This window comes from Melozone crissalis, unplaced genomic scaffold, assembly GCF_028551555.1.
Source record: "Melozone crissalis strain CALT ecotype California unplaced genomic scaffold, PUWL_Pcris_2 ptg000313l_1, whole genome shotgun sequence".
NCBI classification, from domain to species: domain Eukaryota; kingdom Metazoa; phylum Chordata; class Aves; order Passeriformes; family Passerellidae; genus Melozone; species Melozone crissalis.
The window spans coordinates 170,426-191,558 of NW_026536064.1; the positions used below are offsets into that span (position 1 = coordinate 170,426).

The 21,133-nt window shown below is 58.2% G+C and overlaps 1 protein-coding gene across 3 annotated transcripts; it reads right to left on the minus strand.

Moving 5' to 3' along the window:
• Positions 1-12,842: 12,842 nt before the first annotated feature.
• On the minus strand, positions 12,843-20,916 carry LOC128949828 (zinc finger protein OZF-like). 3 transcript variants are annotated; one of them, XM_054294689.1, is made up of 5 exons: positions 19,691-20,916; positions 19,360-19,525; positions 16,288-17,490; positions 16,009-16,119; positions 12,843-14,117 (listed from the first exon to the last, which is right to left on the minus strand). In XM_054294689.1, the coding sequence occupies exons 1-5, from the start codon at positions 20,899-20,901 to the stop codon at positions 12,843-12,845; spliced, it is 3,966 nt and encodes a 1,321-aa protein (XP_054150664.1). In that variant the 5' UTR covers positions 20,902-20,916. The 3 variants fall into 3 exon arrangements, with proteins under 3 accessions (XP_054150664.1, XP_054150666.1, XP_054150665.1); XM_054294691.1 differs by lacking the exons at positions 12,843-14,117; positions 16,009-16,119; positions 16,288-17,490 and having other exon boundaries at positions 18,742-20,298; positions 20,383-20,466; positions 20,563-20,916; XM_054294690.1 differs by lacking the exons at positions 12,843-14,117; positions 16,009-16,119; positions 16,288-17,490 and having other exon boundaries at positions 18,742-20,298; positions 20,383-20,916.
• Between the last annotated feature and the right edge of the window lie 217 nt (positions 20,917-21,133).

Consider the following 21,133-nt stretch of genomic DNA (forward strand, 5'->3'; position numbering starts at 1 on the left):
GAGGCAGGGAATAGGAACCCAGACTGGGGATAAGGACCGGGAATGGGGACAGGGAATGGGGACCATGGGGTTCCCTAGGTCCTAAGGAAGCCCCAAATCTGTCCCAGGAACCCTCAACTCCCCCTGGCCCAGCATCCCCCTCATCCCCTGGAAGATCCCCCCCAAGTCCACATCCTGGTCTTCGTTCAACATCTTTATTCTTCACCTCGGATTTAGAAAGGTGTATAAAAAAAACAAAGAGAAATCAAAAGGAAATCCAGGCCACGAGGAGCCAGGAGGATGTGGAGCCCCCAGCCTGGTGTGCTGCAAGCAGGAGTCAAGGGGGCTCTGCCCACCTGGGCTCACTGGGGACCATCCAGAGCAGATCCTCCCGTGTGACATGGAGCTGGAAAAGGCCACGGAGCTCTGCCCACCCAGGGCTGTCCTCAGTGCTGGCTCTGTAGGTGTCTGCTCAAGCTGGAAATTCGAGAAAAGCACTTCCCACACTGGGAACACTTGTAGGGTCTCTCCCCGGTGTGGATCCTCCTGTGTGTGACCAGAGTTGAGTTGTGCTTGAATCCCACCCCACAATCAGGACAGCGGAAGGGCCTCTCGTCCGTGTGGATGCGCTGGTGACTGAGGAGTTCAGACGAGGTGTAAAAGCCCTTCTGGCACTGATCACACTCGTAGGGCCTCTCCCCGGTGTGGCTTCTGAGGTGACCAGTCAGATGGGAGCTCTGGTTGAAACTCTTCCCACACTGGGGACACTCATAGGGCCTCTCCCCGGTGTGGATGCGCCGGTGACTGTTGAGGTGGGAGTTGCGTCTAAAACTCTGTCCACAGTCACAGCACTGGAACGGCCTCTCCCCGGTGTGGATGAGCTGGTGACGGAGGAGCTTGGAGCTGCTCAGGAACCTCATCTGGCACTGACCACACTCGTAGGGCCTCTCCCCGGAGTGGATGCGCCGGTGCCTCTTGAGGTCGGAGACGCTTTTGAAGCGCTTCCCGCAGTCGGGGCACTGGAAAGGCCTCTCGTCTGTGTGTGAGCGCTGGTGCACCACGAGATCAGAGCTGGTCACAAACCTCTTCTGGCACTGATCACACTCGTAGGGCCTCTGCCCCGTGTGGCTCCTCAGGTGGACAGTCAGGTTGGATCTCCACCTGAAGCTCTTCCCACACTCGGAGCACTTGTGGGGCTTCTCCTCCCCACCCTGCAGCTGCTCATGGAGCCCCAGCTCGGATCTCTGAGCCCCTCCATGGCCCAGGCTGGCTCTTGCCCCCTCGGATCCCCGCGCTCTGCCTTTGCAGCCCCTCCTGCTCAGGGATCTCCGCGGCTTCTCCTCCCCGTTGGCTTCTCCCTGCCGAGCCGTGGAGCCGCTCCAAACGGCCTCTGCCACCAGCTCCTCGCTGCTCTCCATGCTCAGCTCCTGCTCTGGGGGAGCAAGGACAAGGACACGATGGGATTTGCCCCCGTGGGGACAAGGACACGATGGGATTTGCCTCCCCTGCCCCACAAAACCCTCCCGGAGACCCCCGCGATGGGGTCGGGCCGAGCTCCCCCTCTCCGCTCACCTGCGGCCTCCGGGCGGCGATGCCGGCGGGGCCGGGGCAGCTGCGGCCGGAGCGCGGGAACCTCGTGGTGTTGGGGCGCCTCTTCCTCCCGCTTTTCCTCTTCCTTTTTCCCTCCTCTTCCAGTTCCTTTGTCTCTCCTCTTTCCTTCTCCCTCCTCTTCCTTAGTCCCTCGTCTTCCTCCCCCTTATTCCCCACGTCCTCTTCCTCCCGCTCCTCCTCCGCTCCGAGTCCCGCCCGGGCAGCGCCGGCACCCAAAAGCAGGAGAGGAGCGAGGGCGTGGTTATGCAAATCCCGGTGCCGTCGCGCGCTGGGATTGGTGGGGAGAGGAGCGCGGGGTTTGCTCGGTGACGTCATGGCGGGAACGGGGAATCGGGACGGGGAACGGGCACCGGGAACGGAAAATGGACCCTGTGGTTGTCGCCGGGGTCCCAAGATGAGGCAAGAGATTAAAATTTTGACTCCATGGTTGTATTTTGAGAAAGCTGATTTATTATTTTAATATTGATATATGATATTGAAAGATAATGCTATATTGAAATTATACTAAAAGTATAGAAAAAAGGATTTCATCAGAAAGGTAGAAAATAACAAAAAAGAATGATAAAAAAATCTTGTGAGTGTCCAGACAGTCTGAGACAGCCGGCCTTTGATTGGCCATTACTGAAAAACTACCACCCGACACCAATCAAAGATGAAAGTGCTGCATTCCACAGCAGCAGATCATTCGTGTTTATATTTTAATTTGTGAGGCCTCTCAGCTTCTCAGGAGAAAAAGATCCTAAGGAAAGGATTTTTCAATAAAATATGTCCCTGACAGGAGCGTGAATACTGGACTGGGAATACAGGAGAGGGGCTGGGATTGGGATCAGGAATCAGAAAATGGGAACGGGACAGGAAATAGAGAAATGGGAATTGGGGACTGGAACAGGAAAATGGGAACAGGACAGGAAATACGGGAATGGGAACCGGATAGAGAATATGGGACAGGGACAAGTATTGAGTCAGGAATGGGATCTGGACTCGGATGAGAGCAGGATCCTGGACAGGGGACAGCAGGAACCAGGACGGGAGGACGTGGGGACACTGCCAGGGCAGGGGGTCCTTGATCTGCTGCCCCAGATGGAGCTGCTGGGCCTGGGGTGCCCAAAGCCCTGAGGAACCCCCAAATCTGTCCCAGGAACCCTCAACTCCATGGACCCAGCATCCCCCTCATGCCCATCCATGTTTCACTTCAATATCTTTAATACTGTGACCTGGGCTCACTGGGGACCATCCAGAGCAGATCCTCCCATGGTGGAGAAGACATCCAAGGATATCTAGTGTTGCTTAATACCACCAAAAGTTGGAAAAAATTAGACTTTTCAAGGGCTAGAAATTGAAAAATCCTGGAGGATGTGGAGCCCTCAGCCAGGTGTTCTCCAAAGAGGGATCAAGGGGGTTCTGCCCACCTGGGCTCACAGGGGATCCTCCCAAGGGGGGTGGATTGATATTGGAGAAGCCATCCAAGGCTATCTAGTATTGCTGAAGATCACCAAAAGATGAAAAAAAAAAAAGGACAACATTTTTCTAGGGTCAGAAGTTGACGAATCTGCTCTCCATAACCCATTTCTCATCTTGGACTGCGGATGAGTTCAGGTGACCACGGGGAGCCAGGAGGATGTGGAGCCCCCAGCCAGGTGTCTTCTACACAGGAATCAAGGGGGTTCTGCCCTGCTGGGCTCACTGGGGATCATCCAGCACGGATCCTCCCGTGGGGGATGCAGCTGGAGCAGTGTATGAAGCTCTTCCCACCCAGGGCTGCCCTCAGTGCTGGCTCTGTAGGTGTCTGGTCAAAGAGGAGGTTTTAGAGAAGCTCTTCCCACACTGGGGACACTCGTGGGGTCTCTCCCCAGTGTGGTTGCGCCGGTGGACGACGAGGGCAGAGTTGCGCCTGAATCCCTTCCCACACTCACGGCAGTGGAACGGCCTCTCCTCGGTGTGAATGAGCTGGTGGCTGAGGAGCTCGGAGCTGGTCAGGAACCTCTTCTGGCACTGACCACACTCGTAGGGCCTCTCCCCGGTGTGGATGCGCCGGTGCTGGTTGAGGGTGGAGACACTTTTGAAGCCCTTCCCGCAGTCGGGGCACGGGAAGGGCCTCTCGTCCGTGTGTGAGCGCTGGTGCACCACGAGATCACCGCTGCTCTGAAACCTCTTCTTGCACTGGTCACACTTGTAGGGTCGTTCACCCCTGTGGCTCCTCCGGTGGACAATCAGGTTGTGCTTGGTCATGAAGCTCTTCCCATACTCCGCACACTTGTACGGCCTCTCCCCGGTGTGGCTTCTGAGGTGGACAGTCAGGTTGGAGCTCTGGGTGAAGCTCTTCCCACACTGGGGACACTTGTGGGGTCTCTCCCCGGTGTGGATCCTCCTGTGTCTGACCAGATTTGAGTTGCGCTTGAATCCCACACCACAATCGAGACAGCGGAAGGGCCTCTCGTCCGTGTGGATGCGCTGGTGAACGAGGAGATCAGACGAGGTGTAAAAGCCCTGCTGGCACTGATCACACTCGTAGGGCCTCTCCCCTGTGTGGCTCCTCCGGTGGGCAGTCAGATGGGAGCTCTGGGTGAAACTCTTCCCACACTGGGGACACTTGTAGGGTCTCTCCCCGGTGTGGATCCTCCTGTGTTTGACAAGGGTTGACTTCTCTTTGAATCCCTGCCCACAATCAGGACAGCGGAAGGGCCTCTCGTCCGTGTGGATGCGCTGGTGCACGAGGAGTTGAGACGAGGTGTAAAAGCCCTTCTGGCACTGATCACACTCGTAGGGCCTCTCCCCGGTGTGGCTCCTCCGGTGGACAGTCAGGCTGGAGCTCGAGGTGAATCCCTTCCCACACTGGGGACACTCGTGTGGCCTCTCCCCGGTGTGGACGCGCCGGTGGACGATGAGGTTGGAGTTGCGCCTGAAGCGCTGCCCGCAGTCACGGCAGTGGAACGGCCTCTCCTCGGTGTGAATGAGCTGGTGACGGAGGAGATGGGAGCTGCTCAGGAACCTCTTCTTGCACACATCACACTTGTAAGGTCGTTCCCCCGTGTGGATTCTGCAATGCTGCATCAGGTCACATCTCCGCTTGAAGCTCTTCCCACACTGAGAGCACTTGTGGGGCTTCTCCTCCCCATCCTGGAGCTGCTCATGCACCCCCAGCTCTGAGCTCTCACCCTGGTCCAGGGTGGGTTTTTCCCCCTCAGATCCCGTGTGCATTCTCTGGTGCACAATCAGGCAGGATCTCCTCCTGAAGCTCTTCCCACACTCGGAGCACTTGTGGGGCTTCTCCTCCCCACCCTGGAGCTGCTCATGGAGCCCCAGCTCGGATCTCTGAGCCCCTCCATGGCCCACGCTGGCTCTTGCCCCCTCGGATCCCCGCGCTCTGCCTTTGCAGCCCCTCCTGCTCAGGGATCTCCGCGGCTTCTCCTCCCCGTTGGCTTCTCCCTGCCGAGCCGTGGAGCCGCTCCAAACGGCCTCTGCCACCAGCTCCTCGCTGCTCTCCATGCTCAGCTCCTGCTCGGGGGGAGCACGGACAAGGACACGATGGGATTTGCCCCCGTGGGGACAAGGACACGATGGGATTTGCCCCACATTTGAGGATGAGATTTGGGATTTGGTATTTGCCCCAGAATTCAGGATGGGATTTACCCCACAAGTTCAGGAAGGGATTTGTCCCCCAATTCAGGACGGCATTTGGGATTTGCCCCCATCCCAGGATGGGATTTGCCCCACAATTCAGGGTGGGATTTGGGATTTTCCCCACAAGGACACGATGGGATTTGCCCCACAATTCAGGACGGCATTTGGGATTTGCCCCCATCCCAGGACAGGATTTGCCCCCATCCCCCTTTTTCCCCCCCCAGGCCGGGCTGGCAGCTGCCCCAGCACACAGAGGGTTAAAAGGGGCCCTGCCTTCCTCGAGATTTCCTGAAAAATCTTTTTTTTAGGGTTTTTTCCCCTCTCCTGAGCAGCTGAGGAGCCTCTGGGGAAAAGATAAACAAGAATTATCTGCGGCTGTGGAATGCAATAGGCACGGCCGGGATTGGGCCGCACTGGGTGTTTTTTATTTGTATTTAATTTGTTTTGAATTCATGGCCAATCATGGGGAGCAGGCTCGGATTCTCTCAGGGTCAGCAGCTTTTGTTATCATTCCTTTCAGGGTTTTTTCCTTTTGAGCCTTCTAAAGAAATCTTTTCTTCTTTCTTTAGTATTGTTTTAATGTATAATTTTCTTTTAATATATATCTTTATATATACAATTTTAATTAATATCTATATTAATACATATAGTTTTAATATATAATTTTCTTTAGGTAGAATATATATCTTAAAAATATAACTTCAATTATTATATTAATATATATAGTTTTAATATATAATTTTCTTTAAATATGATAGAATATAATAAGATAATAAATACATTTTAATTATTAAATTAATAAAAATATAATAATTACATTTTAATTATTATATTAATATATATAACTTTAATATACGATTTTCTGTTAATATAATATACACCATAAAAACTAATTTTTTGTGTAATATATATCAAAAAAATAATAAATCGGCCCTATAAAATAGTAAATAATAACTAATAGAAATTAATAGATCTGTCCTCCCAGTTCATTCCCAGTGCACCCAGTTCCCTCCCAGCGCTCCCAGTATCGCTCCTGGCATCGCTCCCAGTGCTCCCAGTAAGACCGAGCTCCCCCACCGGCGCTCACCTGCGGGCTCCGGGGGTGATGAGGCCGCTCTTTCTCCCGCTCCTCCTCTTCCTGTGTCCCTCCTCCTCCTCCTCCTGGTCCCCCGTGTCCCTGCTCCTCCTCTTCCTCCTCCACTCGCCCTCGCTCCTCCTTTCCTTCCTCCTCAGTCTCTCCTCTGCCTCCCGCTCCTCCTTCTTTCCCTCCTCCCTGCACTGGGACCGATACTGGGAGGGGACTGGGAGCGCTGGGAGGGAACTGGGAGCGCTGGGAGCGATACTGGGAGCGATACTGGGAGGGAACTGTGAGCGCTGGGAGCGATACTGGGAGCGCTGGGAGGGAACTGGGAGCGCTGGGAGCGATACTGGGAGCGCTGGGAGGGAACTGGGAGCGCTTTCCCTGCCGGTGCCGCTATTACTGGGAGCGCTGGGAGCGAATAGCGCCGGGAGGCGGGGGGGGCCGGCCCGAATGGGCGTGGTTATGCAAATCTAAGAGCGATCGCGCGCTACGATTGGTGGGCGGGAGGAGCGCGGGGTTCGCCCGGGGACGTCATGGCGGGAGGCGGGGGCTGAAGCGTCCGGAGAGAGCGGAGCGGGAATGGAGGCCGGGAATCGGGACAGGGAATGGGGACCGGGAATAGGGACCCAGACTGGGGAAAAGGAGCGGGAATGGGAAAAAGGACGGGGAATGGGGACCGGGAAACCCGGGAATGGGGACCGGGAATGGGGACAAGGAATGGGGACCGGGACAAGGAATGGGAATGGGGACTGGGGATGGGGACGGGGACCGGGAATGGGGACATGGAATGAGAATCGGGACAAAGAATGGGGAGTGGGAATGGTAATGGAACCAGAAAAGCAGACAGGGAGCGGGATTGGGAACAGGGAATGGGGACCAGTATTGGGGACAGGCACCATGAATGGGGACAGGGAATGGAGGCAGGAAATAGGAACCCAGACTGGGGATAACGACTGGGAATGGGGATAGGGAATGGGGACTGTGGGGTTCCCAAAGTCCTAAGGAAGCCCCAAATCTGTCCCAGGAACCCTCAACTCCCCCTGGCCCAGCATCCCCCTCATCCCCTGGAAGATCTCCCCCAAGTCCACATCCTGGTATTCGTTCAACATCTTTATTATCAACCTCGGATTTAGAAAGGTGTATAAAAATAACAAGAAGAAATAAAAAGAAAATCCAGCCCACGAGGAGCCAGGATGATGCGGAGCCCCCAGCCAGGTGTCCTCCAAACATGCAACAAGGGGGCTCTGCCCACCTGGGCTCACTGGGGATCATCCAGAGTGGATCCTCCTGTGTGACATGGAGCTGGAAAAGGCCACGGAGCTCTGCCCACCCAGGGCTGCCCTCAGTGCTGGCTCTGTAGGTGTCTGGTCAAGGTAGAGATTTTAGAGAAGCTCTTCCGTCACTGGGGAGACTCGTAGGGTCTCTCCCCAGTGTGGATCCTCCTGTGTTTGACGAGAATTGAGTTGTGCTTGAATCCCACCCCACAATAGGACAGTGGAAGGGCCTCTCGTCCGTGTGGATGCGCTGCTGACGGAGGAGATGGAAGCAACGCTGAAACCTCTGCTTGCACTGATCACACTCGAAGGGCCTCTCCCCCATGTGGCTCCTCATGTGGACAGTCAGGTTGGAGCTGTTTCTGAAGCTCTTCCCACACTGGGGACACTTGTAGGGTCTCTCCCCAGTGTGGATCCTCCTGTGTGTGACCAGAGTTGAGTTGCGCTTGAATCCCACCCCACAATCGGGACAGCGGAAGGGCCTCTCGTCCGTGTGGATGCGCTGGTGACTGAGGAGTTCAGACGAGGTGTAAAAGCCCTTCTGGCACTGATCACACTCGTAGGGCCTCTCCCCGGTGTGGCTTCTGAGGTGGATAGTCAGATTGCAGCTCTTGGTGAAACGCTTCCCACACTGGGGACACTCATAGGGCCTCTCCCCGGTGTGGCTCCTCAGGTGGGCAGTCAGGCTGGAGCTCTCTCTGAAGCTCTTCCCACACTGGGGACACTCGTGGGGTCTCTCCCCGGTGTGGATTCGCCAGTGGACGACAAGGGCAGATTTGTGCTTGAATCCCTTCCCACAATCAGGACAGCGGAACGGCCTCTCTTCGGTGTGAATTCGCTGGTGACTGAGGAGCCGGCAGCTGCTCTGAAACCTCTTCTGGCACTGATCACACTTGTAGGGACTCTCCCCATTGTGGATGTGCCGGTGGAAAATGAGGGCAGAGATGTGACTGAAACTCTTCCGACAATCAGGGCAGCGGATCGACTTCTGCTCACTGTGAATGCGCTGGTGCTTTAGGAGATGGCAGCTCCGCAGGAACCTCTTCTTGCACTGATCACATTTGTAGGGCTTCTCGCCAGTATGGCTCCTCAGGTGGGCAACGAAGTCGGAACTCAGCATGAAGCTCTTCCAACACGCCCCACACTTGTAGAACCCCTCGCCCGCGTGGATTCTGCAGTGCTCGATCAGTTTCGATCTGAACATGAAGCTCTTCCCACATTCCAAACACTTGTGGGGCTTCTCCTCCCCATCCTGGAGCTGCTCATGGACCCCCAGCTCTGAGCTCTCACCCTGGTCCAGGGTGGGTTTTTCCCCCTCAGATCCCGTGTGGATTCTCTGGTGCACAATCAGGCAGGATCTCCTCCTGAAGCTCTTCCCACACTCGGAGCACTTGTGGGGCTTCTCCTGCCCACCCTGCAGCTGCTCATGGAGCCCCAGCTCGGATCTCTGAGCCCCTCCATGGCCCACGCTGGCTCTTTCCCCCTCGGATCCCCGCGCTCTGCCTTTGCAGCCCCTCCTGCTCAGGGATCTCCGCGGCTTCTCCTCCCCGTTGGCTTCTCCCTGCCGAGCCGTGGAGCCGCTCCAAACGGCCTCTGCCACCAGCTCCTCGCTGCTCTCCATGCTCAGCTCCTGCTCGGGGGGAGCAAGGACAAGGACACGATGGGATTTGCCCCCATGGGGACAAGGACACGATGGGATTTGCCCCCGTAGGGACAAGGACACGATGGGATTTGCCCCCGTGGGGACAAGGACACGATGGGATTTGCCCCCGTGGGGACAAGGACACGATGGGATTTGCCTCCCCTGCCCCACAAAAACGCTCCCGGACACCCCCGCGATGGGGTCGGGCCCAGCTCCCCCTCTCCGCTCACCTGCGGCCTCCGGGGGGCGATGCCGGCGGGGCCGGGGCAGCTGCGGCCGGAGCGGGGGAACCGCGTGGTGTTGGGGCGTTTCTTCCTTCCGCGCTTCCACTTCCCTTTGTCCCTCCTTTTCCTTTGTTCCTCCTCTTCCTTTTCCTCCTTCTCCCCCTCCTCTTCCTCCCGCTCCTCCTCTGCTCCGAGTCCGGCCCGGGCAGCGCCGGCACCAAAATACAGGCGGGGTGAGGGCGTGGTTATGCAAATCCGGGAGCGATCGCGCGCTGGGATTGGTGGGAGGGAGGAGCGCGGGGTGTGCTCGGTGACGTCATGGCTGGGGGTGGAACTGGAGCGTCTGGAGAGAGCGGACCGGGAAAGGGGACCGGGAATGGGAACAGGGACGGGAAATGTAGACCGGGAATGGGGACCAGGCATCGAAACAGGGAATGGGGACAGGGAATGGGAATGGGGTCCGGGAATGGGGACATGGACCGGGAATGGGGACAAGGAATGGGGCCTGGGAATGGAACCGGGAATGCGGACAGGGAGCGGGATTGGCGAGAGGGAATGGTGACCTGGAATGCGGACAAGGAATGGGAACAGCGAATTGGGACCAGTATTGGAAACAGGGACTGGGAATGGGGATAGGAAATGGAAGCAGGGAATGGGGACCCAGCCTGGGGATAAGGACCGGGAATGGGGACCAGTATTGGGGACCCAGATAGCGGATAAGGAGCGGGAATGGTAATGGGGACAGGGAATGGGGACCATGGGGTGCCCAAAGTCCTAAGGAAACCCCAAATCAGTCCCAGAAACCCTCAATTCCCTCTGGCCCAGCATCCCCCTCATCCCCCGGAAGATTCCCCCATGTCCACATCCTTATCTTTGTTAGATGTCTTTATTATTAACATCGGATTTAAAAATGTGTAGAAAAATAACAGAGAAAAAAAGAAAATCCAGGCCATGCGGAGCCAGGTGGATGTGCAGCCGCCAGCAAGCTGTTCTTAAAGCCGGATTAAAGGGGTCTCTGCCCGCCTGGGCTCACTGAGGAGCATCCAGAGCAGATCCTCCCGTGTGAGATGGAGCTGGAGAAGGCGACAGAGCTCTGCCCACCCAGGGCTGCCCTCAGTGCTGCCTCTGCAGGTGTCTGGTCATGCATCCTCTTGTGGTGAACCTCTTCCTACACTGGGGACACTGGTAGGGTCTCTCTCCAGTGTGGATGCGCTGGTGGGCGATGAGGGTACACTTCTGCTTGAATCCCATCCCACAATCACGACAGCGGAAGGGCTTCTCATCCGTGTGGATGCGCTGGTGCTTGAGGAGATTGGATGTGGATTGAAACCTCTTCTTGCACTGATCACACTCGTAGGGCCGCTCCGCAGTGTGGCTCCTCAGCTGCACAGTCAGGCTGGAGTTCTCTCTGAAGCCCTTCCCACACTGGGGACACTCGTGTGGTCTCTCCCCGGTGTGGATGCACCGGTGGATAATGAGGGCAGAGTTGTCCCTGAATCCCTTCCCACACTCACGGCAGTGGAACGGCCTCTCCTCGGTGTGAATGAGCTGGTGGCTGAGGAGATGGGTGCTGGTCAGGAACCTCTTCTGGCACTGACCACACTCGTAGGGCCTCTCCGCGGTGTGAATGCACCGATGCTTGTTGAGTTCGGAGGCGCTTTTGTAGCGCTTCACGCAGTCGGGGCACTGGAAGGGCCTCTCGCCTGTGTGTGAGCGTTGGTGCACCACAAGATCAGAGCTGGTCACAAACCTCTTCTGGCACTGATCACACTCGTAGGGTCGTTACCCCGTGTGGCTCCTAAGATGGACAGTCAGGTTGAAGGTGTCTCTGAAGCTCTTCCCACATACCCCACACTCGCAGGGTCGTTCCCCCGTGTGGATTCTGCAATGTTTCATCAGCCAGGATCTCCACCTGAAGCTCTTCCCACACTCGGAGCACTTGTGGGGCTTCTCCTGCCCACCCTGCAGCTGCTCATGGAGCCCCAGCTCGGATCTCTGAGCCCCTCCATGGCCCACGCTGGCTCTTGCCCCCTCGGATCCCCGCGCTCTGCCTTTGCAGCCCCTCCTGCTCAGGGATCTCCGCGCCTTCTCCTCCCCGTTGGCTTCTCCCTGCCGAGCCGTGGAGCCGCTCCAAACGGCCTCTGCCACCAGCTCCTCGCTGCTCTCCATGCTCAGCTCCTGCTCGGGGGGAGCAAGGACAAGGACACGATGGGATTTGCCCCCGTGGGGACAAGGACACGATGGGATTTGCCCCCGTGGGGACAAGGACACGATGGCATTTGCCCCCGTGGGGACAAGGACACGATGGGATTTGCCTCCCCTGTCCCACAAAAACCCTCCCGGAGACCCCCGCGATGGGGTCGGGCCGAGCTCCCCCTCTCCGCTCACCTGTGGGCTCCGGGCGGCGATGCCGGCGGGGCGGGGGCAGCCGCGGCCGGAGCGCGGGAACCGCGTGGTGTTGGGGCGCCTTTTCCTCCCGCTCTTCCTCCGCGGTTGTCCCGCCTCTTCCTTTGTTCCTCCTCTTCCTCCTCCTCCTTCTCCCCCTCCTCTTCCTCCCGCTCCTCCTCCGCTCCGAGTCCGGCCCGGGCAGCGCCCGCACCAAAATACAGGCGGGGTGAGGGCGTGGTTATGCAAATCCAGGAGCGATCGCGCCCGGGGATTGGTGGGACGGTGGAGCGCGGGCTTTGCTCGGTGACGTCAAGGCGGGGGCGGGGCAGCTGGAGCGTCCGGAGAGAGCGGAGCGGGAATGGGGATCGGGAATGGGGACCGGTAATGGGGACCGGGAATGGGAACAGGGAATGGGGACCGGGAATAGGAACCGGGACAAGGAATGGAGACTGGGAAGGGGAAAGGAACCGGGAATGCGGACAACGACCGGGAATGGGGACGGGGAATGGGTACCGGGAATGCGGGCAAGGAATGGGAACAGGAAATGGAGACCACTATAGGGGACAGCAACTGAGAATGGGGACAGGGAATGGAGGCAGGGAATGGGGACCCAGACTGGGGAGAAGGAACGGGAATGGGAATGGGAACAGGGAATGGGGACCGTGGGGTGCCCGAAGTCCTAAGGAAGCCCCAAATCTGTCCCAGGAACCCTCAACTCCCTCAGGCCCAGCATCACCCTGACACCCTGGAAGATCCTCCCATGGCCACATCCTCGTCTTGGTTCAACATCTTTATTATCAACCTCGGACTCAGAAAAGTGTATTAAAATGACAAAGAGATATAAAAAGAAAATCCAGGCTATGAGGAGCCAGGTGGATGTGGAGTCCCCAGCCAGGTGTTCTTCAAGCATGGGTCAAGGGGGCTCTGCACACCTGGGCTCACGGGGGACCATCCAGAGCAGATCCTCCCGTGTGAGATGGAGCTGGAGAAGGCCAAAGAACTCTTCCCACCAAGGGCTGCCCTCAGTGCTGGCTCTTCTGGTGTCTGGTCATGCTGCCGCTTGTGGTGAAGCCCTTCCCACACTGGGGACACTGGTAGGGTCTCTCTCCAGTGTGGATGCGCCGGTGGGTGATGAGGGCACGGTTCCGCTTGAATCCCACCCCACAATCAGGACAGCGGAAGGGCTTCTCATCCGTGTGGATGCGCTGGTGCAGGAGGAGATCAGACGTGGCCCGAAACCTCTTCTTGCACTGATCACACTCATAGGGCCTCTCCCTGGTGTGGCTCCTCAGGTGGGCAGTCAGGTTGGAGCTCTGCCTGAAGCTTTTCCCACACTGGGGACACTCATAGGGCCTCTCCCCTGTGTGGATGCGCTGGTGGGTGATGAGGTGGGACTTGTGTCTGAATCCCTTCCCGCAGTCACGGCAGTGGAACGGCCTCTCCCCCGTGTGAATGAGCTGGTGACTGAGGAGATCAGAGCTCTTCAGGAACCTCTTCTGGCACTGACCACACTCGTAGAGTCGTTCCCCAGTGTGGCTCCGCAGGTGGACAATCAGGTTGGAGCTCTGCCTGAAGCTTTTCCCACACTGGGGACACTCGTGGGGTCTCTCCCCAGTGTGGATGCGCCGGTGGATGATGAGGGTGGAGTTGTGTCTGAATCCCTTCCCGCAGTCACGGCAGTGGAACGGCTTCTCCCCGGTGTGGATGAGCTGGTGACTGAGGAGATGCGAGCTGGTCGGGAACCTCATCTGGCACTGATCACACTCGTAGAGTCGTTCCCCAGTGTGGCTCCTCAGGTGGACAATCAGGTTGGAGCTCTGCCTGAAGCTTTTCCCACACTGGGGACACTCGTGGGGTCTCTCCCTGGTGTGGATGCGCCGGTGGACGATGAGGGCAGAGTTGTGTCTGAATCCCTTCCCGCACTCACGGCAGTGGAACGGCCTCTCCCCCGTGTGGATGAGCTGGTGGCGCAGGAGATCTGGGCTGCTCAGGAACCTCATCTGGCACTGACCACACTCGTAGGGCCTCTCCCCGGTGTGGATGCGCCGGTGCTTGTGGAGATCGCCTCTGCGCTTAAACCTCTTCTTGCACTGATCACACTCATATGGTCTCTCCCCACTGTGAATGCGCCGGTGGATGGTGAGAGTGGAATTTTCCCTGAATCCCTTCCCACAATCAGGACAGCTGAACGGCCGCTCCTCGGTGTGAATGCGCTGGTGACGGAGCAGATGGGAGCTGCGCAAGAACCTCTTCTTGCACACATCACACTCGTAGGGTCGCTCCCCCGTGTGGATTCTGCAATGCTGCATCAGGCGGGATCTCCACCTGAAGCTCTTCCCACACTCGGAGCACTTGTGGGGCTTCTCCTGCCCACCCTGGAGCTGCTCATGGAGCCCCAGCTCGGATCTCTGAGCCACTCCATGGCCCAGGCTGGCTCTTGCCCCCTCGGATCCCCGCGCTCTGCCTTTGCAGCCCCTCCTGCTCAGGGATCTCCGCGGCTTCTCCTCCCCGTTGGCTTCTCCCTGCCGAGCCGCGGAGCCGCTCCAAACGGCCTCTGCCACCAGCTCCTCGCTGCTCTCCATGCTCAGCTCCTGCTCTGGGGGAGCAAGGACAAGGACACGATAGGAGTTGCCCCCGTGGGGACAAGGACACGATGCGATTTGCCTCCCCTGCCGCACAAAAACCCTCCCGGAGACTCCCGCGATGGGGTCGGGCCGAGCTCCCCCTCTCCGCTCACCTGCGGCCTCCGGGGGTCGATGCCGGCGGGGCCGGGGCGCCTGCGGCCGGAGCGCGGGAACCGCGTGGGGTTGCGGCGCTTCTTCTTCCCGCTCTTCCTCTGCCGTTGTCCCTCCTCTTCCATTGTCCCTCCTCTTCCTTTGTCCCTCCTCTTCCTCCTCCTCCTTCTCCCCCTCCTCTTCCTCCCGCTCCTCCTCCGCTCCGAGCCCGGCCCGGGCAGCGCCGGCACCCACAAGCGGGCGGAGGGAGAGGGCGTGGTTATGCAAATCCTGGAGCGATCGAGCGCTGGGATTGGTGGGAGGAAGGAGCGCGGGCTTTGCTCGGTGACGTCATGGCTGGGACCGGGAATGGGGACAGGGACCGGGAAGGGAAAAGGGACCCTGCTGTGTTCTCTGGGCTCCCAGGGTGAGGGAAGAGATGAAAATTTTGACTCCATTTTTTCATTTTCAGAAAGCTCATTTATTATTTTATTATTGATATATTTTATTAAAAGAAAATGCTCTATTAAAACTCTAGTAAAAGAATAGAAAAAAGGATTTCATATTAAGGCTTCAAAGGAATAGAACGGAATGATAATAAAATCTTGTGAGCGACCAGAGAGTCTGAGAGAGCCAAATTTTCAAAGCTCATTAATTAAAAACAGCCCCATTAGGCCAATCAAGGCGAAAATGCTGCATTCCACGGCAGCAGATAATTAGTGTTTTTATGGTAATTTCTGAGGCCTCTCACCTTCTCAAGAGAAAAAAATCCCAAGGAAAGGATTTTATAATAAAATGTGCCAGTGACAGGAGCGTGAATACTGGACTGGGAATACAGGAGAGAGGCTGGAATTGGGAGCAGGAATCAGAAAATGGAACGGGACTGGGAATAGAGAAATGGGAATTGGGGACTGGAATAGGAAAATGGGAACAGGACAGGAAATACGGGAATGGCAACCAGATAGAGAATATGGGACAGGGACAAGTATTGAGACAGGAATGGGATCTGGACTCGGATGAGAGCAGGATCCTGGACAGGGGACAGCAGGAACCAGGATGGGAGGACGTGGGGACACTGCCAGGGCAGGGGGTCCTTGATCTGCTGCCCCAGATGGAGCTGCTGGGCCTGGGGTGCCCAAAGCCCTGAGGAACCCCCAAATCTGTCCCAGGAACCCTCAACTCCCTCAGACCCAGCATCCCCCTCATGCCCATCCTTGCTTTATTTTAATGTCTTCATTTTAGACCTCAGATTTGGGTGTTTGGAAAGGACAAAGAGAAATAAAAAGAAAATCCATGCCATGACGAGCCAGGAGGATGTGGAGCCCTCAGCCAGGTGTGCTCCAAACAGGGATCACCTGGGCTCTGCCCCCCTGGGCTCACTGGGACGATCCAGAGCAGATCCTCCCATGGGGGATGCGGCTGGAGAAGCCCGTGGAGCTCTTCCCACTCAGGGCTGCCTTTAGTGCTGGCTCTTCTGGTGTCTGCTCAAGGCAGAGCTTTTAGAGAAGCTCTTCCCACACTGGGAACACTTGTAGGGTCTCTCCCCGGTGTGGATCCTCCTGTGTGTGACCAGAGTTGAGTTGTGCTTGAATCCCACCCCACATTCGGGACAGCGGAAGGGCCTCTCGTCCGTGTGGATGCGCTGGTGCACGAGGAGATGAGACGAGGTGTAAAAGCCCTTCTGGCACTGATCACACTTGTAGGGCCTCTCCCCAGTGTGGCTCCTCAGGTGGGCAGTCAGGCTGAAGCTCGCTCTGAAGCTCTTCCCACACTGGGGACACTCGTGGGGTCTCTCCCCGGTGTGGATGCGCCGGTGGACGATGAGGGCAGAGTTGCACGTGAATCCCTTCCCACACTCACGGCAGTGGAACGGCTTCTCCTCGGTGTGAATGAGCTGGTGGCTGAGGAGATGGGAGCTGCTCAGGAACCTCTTCTGGCACTGAACACACTCGTAGGGCCTCTCCCCGGTGTGGCTGCGGCTGTGCTCATTGAGGTGGGAGACGCGGTTGAAGCGCTTCCCGCAGTCGGGGCACTGGAAGGGCCTCTCGTCTGTGTGTGAGCGCTGGTGCCCCACGAGATCACCGCTGCTCCGAAACCTCTTCTGGCACTGATCACACTGGTAGGGTCGTTCCCCCGTGTGGCTCCTCTGGTGGTAAATCAGGTGGGACTTGGACATGTAGCTCTTCCCACATTCCCCACACTCATAGGGCCTCTCCCCAGTGTGGGTCCCCAGGTGGGCAGTCAGGTGGGAGCTCTTTCGGAAGCCCTTCCCACACTGGGGACACTCGTGGGGTCTCTCCCCGGTGTGGATGCGCCGGTGGGTGATGAGGTGGGACTTGTGTCTGAATCCCTTCCCACACTCACGGCAGTGGAACGGCCTCTCCTCGGTGTGAATGAGCTGGTGGCTGAGGAGATGGGAGCTGCTCAGGAACCTCTTCTGGCACTGACCACACTCGTAGGGCCTCTCCCCGGTGTGGATGCGCCGGTGCCTGTTGAGGTGGGAGACGAGGTTGAAGCCCTTCCCGCAGTCAGGGCACTGGAAGGGCCTCTCATCTGTGTGTGAGCGCTGGTGCACCACGAGATCATTGCTCCTCAAAAACCGCTTCTTGCACTGGTCACACTGGTAGGGTCGTTCCCCCGTGTGGCTCCTCTGGTGGAGAGTCAGTTTGGACCGACACCTGAAGCTCCTCCCACACTCCCCACACTCATAGGGCCTCTCCCCAGTGTGGATTCGCTTGTGGATGGCGAGGCTCGACCTTTGCCTGAATCCCTTTCCACAATCAGGACAGCAAAATGGCCGCTCGTCGGTGTGAGTGCGCTGGTGACTGACGAGACTGGAGTTGGTGTAAAACCTCTGATGGCATTCATCACACTCGTAGGGCTTCTCCCCCGTGTGGCTCCTCAGGTGGACATTCAAGTTGGATCTCCTCCTGAAGCTCTTCCCGCACTCGGAGCACTTGTGGGGCTTCTCCTGCCCACCCTGGAGCTGCTCATGGAGCCCCAGCTCGGATCTCTGAGCCCCTCCATGGCCCAGGCCGGCTCTTTCCCCCTCGGATCCCCGCGCTCTGCCTTTGCAGCCCCTCCTGCTCAGGGATCTCCGCGGCTTCTCCTCCCCGTTGGCTTCTCCCTGCCGAGCCGTGGAGCCGCTCCAAACGGCCTCTGCCACCAGCTCCTCGCTGCTCTCCATGCTCAGCTCCTGCTCGGGGGGAGCAAGGACAAGGACACGATGGGATTTGCCCCCGTGGGGACAAGGACACGATGGGATTTGCCCCCGTGGGGATAAGGACAAGATGGGATTTGCCCCCGTGGGGACAAGGACACGATGGGATTTGCCTCCCCTGTCCCACAAAAACCCTCCCGGAGACCCCCGCGATGGGGTCGGGCCGAGCTCCCCCTCTCCGCTCACCTGCGGCCTCCGGGGGGCGATGCCGGCGGGGCCGGGGCAGCTGCGGCCGGAGCGCGGGAACCGCGTGGGGTTGCGGCGCCTCTTCCTCCCGGTGTTCCTTTTCCGTTGTCCCTCCTCTTCCTCCTCCTCCTTCTCCCCCTCCTCTTCCTCCCGCTCCTCCTCCGCTCCGAGTCCGGCTCGGGCAGCGCCGGCACCCAAAAGCAGGCGGAGAGCGAGGGCGTGGTTATGCAAATCCGGGAGCGATCGCGTGCTGCGATTGGTGGGGGGAGGAGCGCGGGGTTTGCTCGGTGACGTCATGGCGGGGACGCGGAACGGGACCGGGAACGGGAATACAGGAGAGGGGCTGGGATGGGGATCAGGAATCAGAAAATGGGAACGGGACAGGGAATAGAGAAATGGGAATTGGGGACTGGAATAGGAAAAGGAGAACAAAACAGGAAATAGAGAAATGGGAATTGGGGACTGGAACAGGAAAATGGGAACGAGACAGGGAATACGGGAATGGGAACCGGATAGAGAATATGGGACAGGGACAAGTATTGAGACAGGAATGGGATCTGGACTCGGATGAGAGCAGGATCCTGGACAGGGGACAGCAGGAACCAGGACGGGAGGACGTGGGGACACTGCCAGGGCAGGGGGTCCTTGATCTGCTGCCCCAGATGGAGCTGCTGGGCCTGGGGTGCCCAAAGCCCTGAGGAACCCCCAAATCTGTCCCAGGAACCCTCAACTCCCTCAGACCCAGCATCCCCCTCATGCCCATCCATGTTTTCGTTTAACATCTTTATTATTATTTCCAGATATAAATGTTTAAAAAGAACAAAGAGAAATAAAAAGAAAATCCAGGGGAGTCAGCAGGATGTGGAGCCCTCAGCCAGGTGTCCTCGATACCTGGATCATCTGGGCTCTGCCCACTTGGGATCACTGGAGACCATCCAGAGCAGATGCTCTTGTGGGGGATGATGCATTTAAGGCTATCTAGTGTTGCTTAAAACTACCAAAAGATGAAAAAATTTCGATATTTCTGGGTCAGAAGTTGACAAATCCAGGAGCATGCGAAGCCCTCAACCAGGTGGCTTCCAAACACGGATCTCCAGCGTTCTGCTCATTGGGGCTCACTGGGGACCATCCAGAGCAGATCCTCCCGTGTGAGATGGAGCTGGAGCAGCGCACGGAGCTCTTCCCACCTCAGTGCTGGCTCTGCAGGTGTCTGGTCATGCTGCAGCTGGTGGTGAAGCCCTTCCCACACTGGGGACACTGGAATGGCTTCTCCCCGGTGTGGCTGCGCTGGTGGATCACCAGGTTGGACTTGTGCCTGAAGCCCTTGCCACAGTCAGGACAGCAGAACGGCCTCTCCTCGGTGTGCATCAGCTTGTGGCTGAGGAGGTGGGAGCTGGTCAGGAACCTCTTCTTGCACACATCACACTCGTAGGGTTTCTCCCCGCTGTGGCTCCTCTGGTGGTAAACCAGGTGGGACTTGGACATGAAGGCCTTGCCGCACTCCCCGCACTCGTGGGGCCGCTCCCCGGTGTGGATCATCTGGTGGGTGACCAGGTAGGACCTGGTGGTGAAGCTCTTGCCGCACCTCCTGCACTCGTAGGGCCTCACCTGCGTGTGGCACTTCTGGTGGACGATCAGGCTGGAGCTCTGCGAGAAGCTCCTCCAGCAGTACTCGCACTCGTAGGGCCGCTCCGCGTGGCCCCTCTGGTGCGCGAACAGGTTGGAGCTCTGCGTGAAGCTCTTCCCGCACTGCCCGCACACGTACGGCCTCTCCCCGGTGTGGATCCTCCGGTGCTTGACCAGGCTGGACTTTTGCCGGAAGCCCTTCCCGCAGTCGTCGCAGCGGAACGGTTTCTCCCCGGTGTGGATGCGCTGGTGCTCCGCCAGCAGCGAGCGGGTCGGGAAGGAGCTCTGGCACTGCTCGCACCCGTAGGGCCTCTCCCCGGTGTGGGTGCGGCGGTGCCGGACGAGGGCCGAGTTCTCCTTGAAGCCCGCGCCGCACTCGGGGCACCGGAACGGCCGCTCGCCCGTGTGCGAGCGCTGGTGGACGACGAGCGAGGAGCTGCTCTGGAACCTCTTCTGGCACTGGTCACACTCGTAGGGCTTCTCCCCAGTGTGGGTCCTCAGGTGGCTGGTCAGGTGCGACTTCCAGCTGAAGCTCTTCCCGCACTGCTGGCACTCGTAGGGTTTCTCCCCGGTGTGGGTCCTCCTCTGGTGCAGAAGCAGCTGCGAGCTCCAGCTGAAGCTCTCCCCACACTCCCCGCACTTGTAGGGCTTCTCCCCGGTGTGGATCCTGCTGTGCTCCAACAGGTTGGATCTCCACTTGAAGCTCTTCCCACACTCGGAGCACTTGTGGGGCTTCTTCTCCCCACCCTGGAGCTGCTCATGGAGCCCCAGCTCTGAGCTCTGGTCCAGGGTGGGTTTGTCCCCCTCAGATCCCACCTGTGGCCCCGTGTGGATTCTGCAGTGCTTGACCAGGGACGATTTCCACACGAAGCTCTTCCCACACTCCGAGCACTTGTGGGGCTTCTCCTTCTCATCCTGGAGCTGCTCATGGAGCCCCAGCTCTGATTTCTCTCCCCCTGCCTGGTCCAGGATGGGTCGTTCCCCCTCAGATCCCACTTGTTGTTCCATGTGGATCTTCTGGTGGGCAAGCAGGTGGGAACTCACCTTGAAGCTCTTCCCACACTCGGAGCACTTGTGGGGCTTCTCCTGCCCACCCTGGAGCTGCTCATGGAGCCCCAGCTCCAAGTTCTGACCACCTTCCTGCTTCAGGGTGGGTTTTTCCCCCTCAGATCCCACCTGTTGCTCCATGTGGATCTTCTGGTGGACAATGAGCTTGGACCTCTTAGTGAAGCTCTTCCCACACTCCGAGCACTTGTGGGGCTTCTTCTCCTCACCCTGGAGCTGCTCACGGAGCCCCAGCTCGGCCTCTGCCACCAGCTCCTCGCTGCTCTCCATGCTCAGCTCCTGCTCTGGGGGAGCAAGGACAAGGACACGATGGGATTTGCCCCCGTGGGGAGAAGGACACGATGCGATTTGCCTCCCCTGCCCCCCACAAAAAACCCTCCCGGAGACCCCCGCGATGGGGTCGGGCCGAGCTCCCCCTCTCCGCTCACCTGCGGCCTCCGGGGGGCGATGCCGGCGGGGCCGAGGCAGCTGCGGCCGGAGCAGGGTTGGAGCTGCTCCTCCT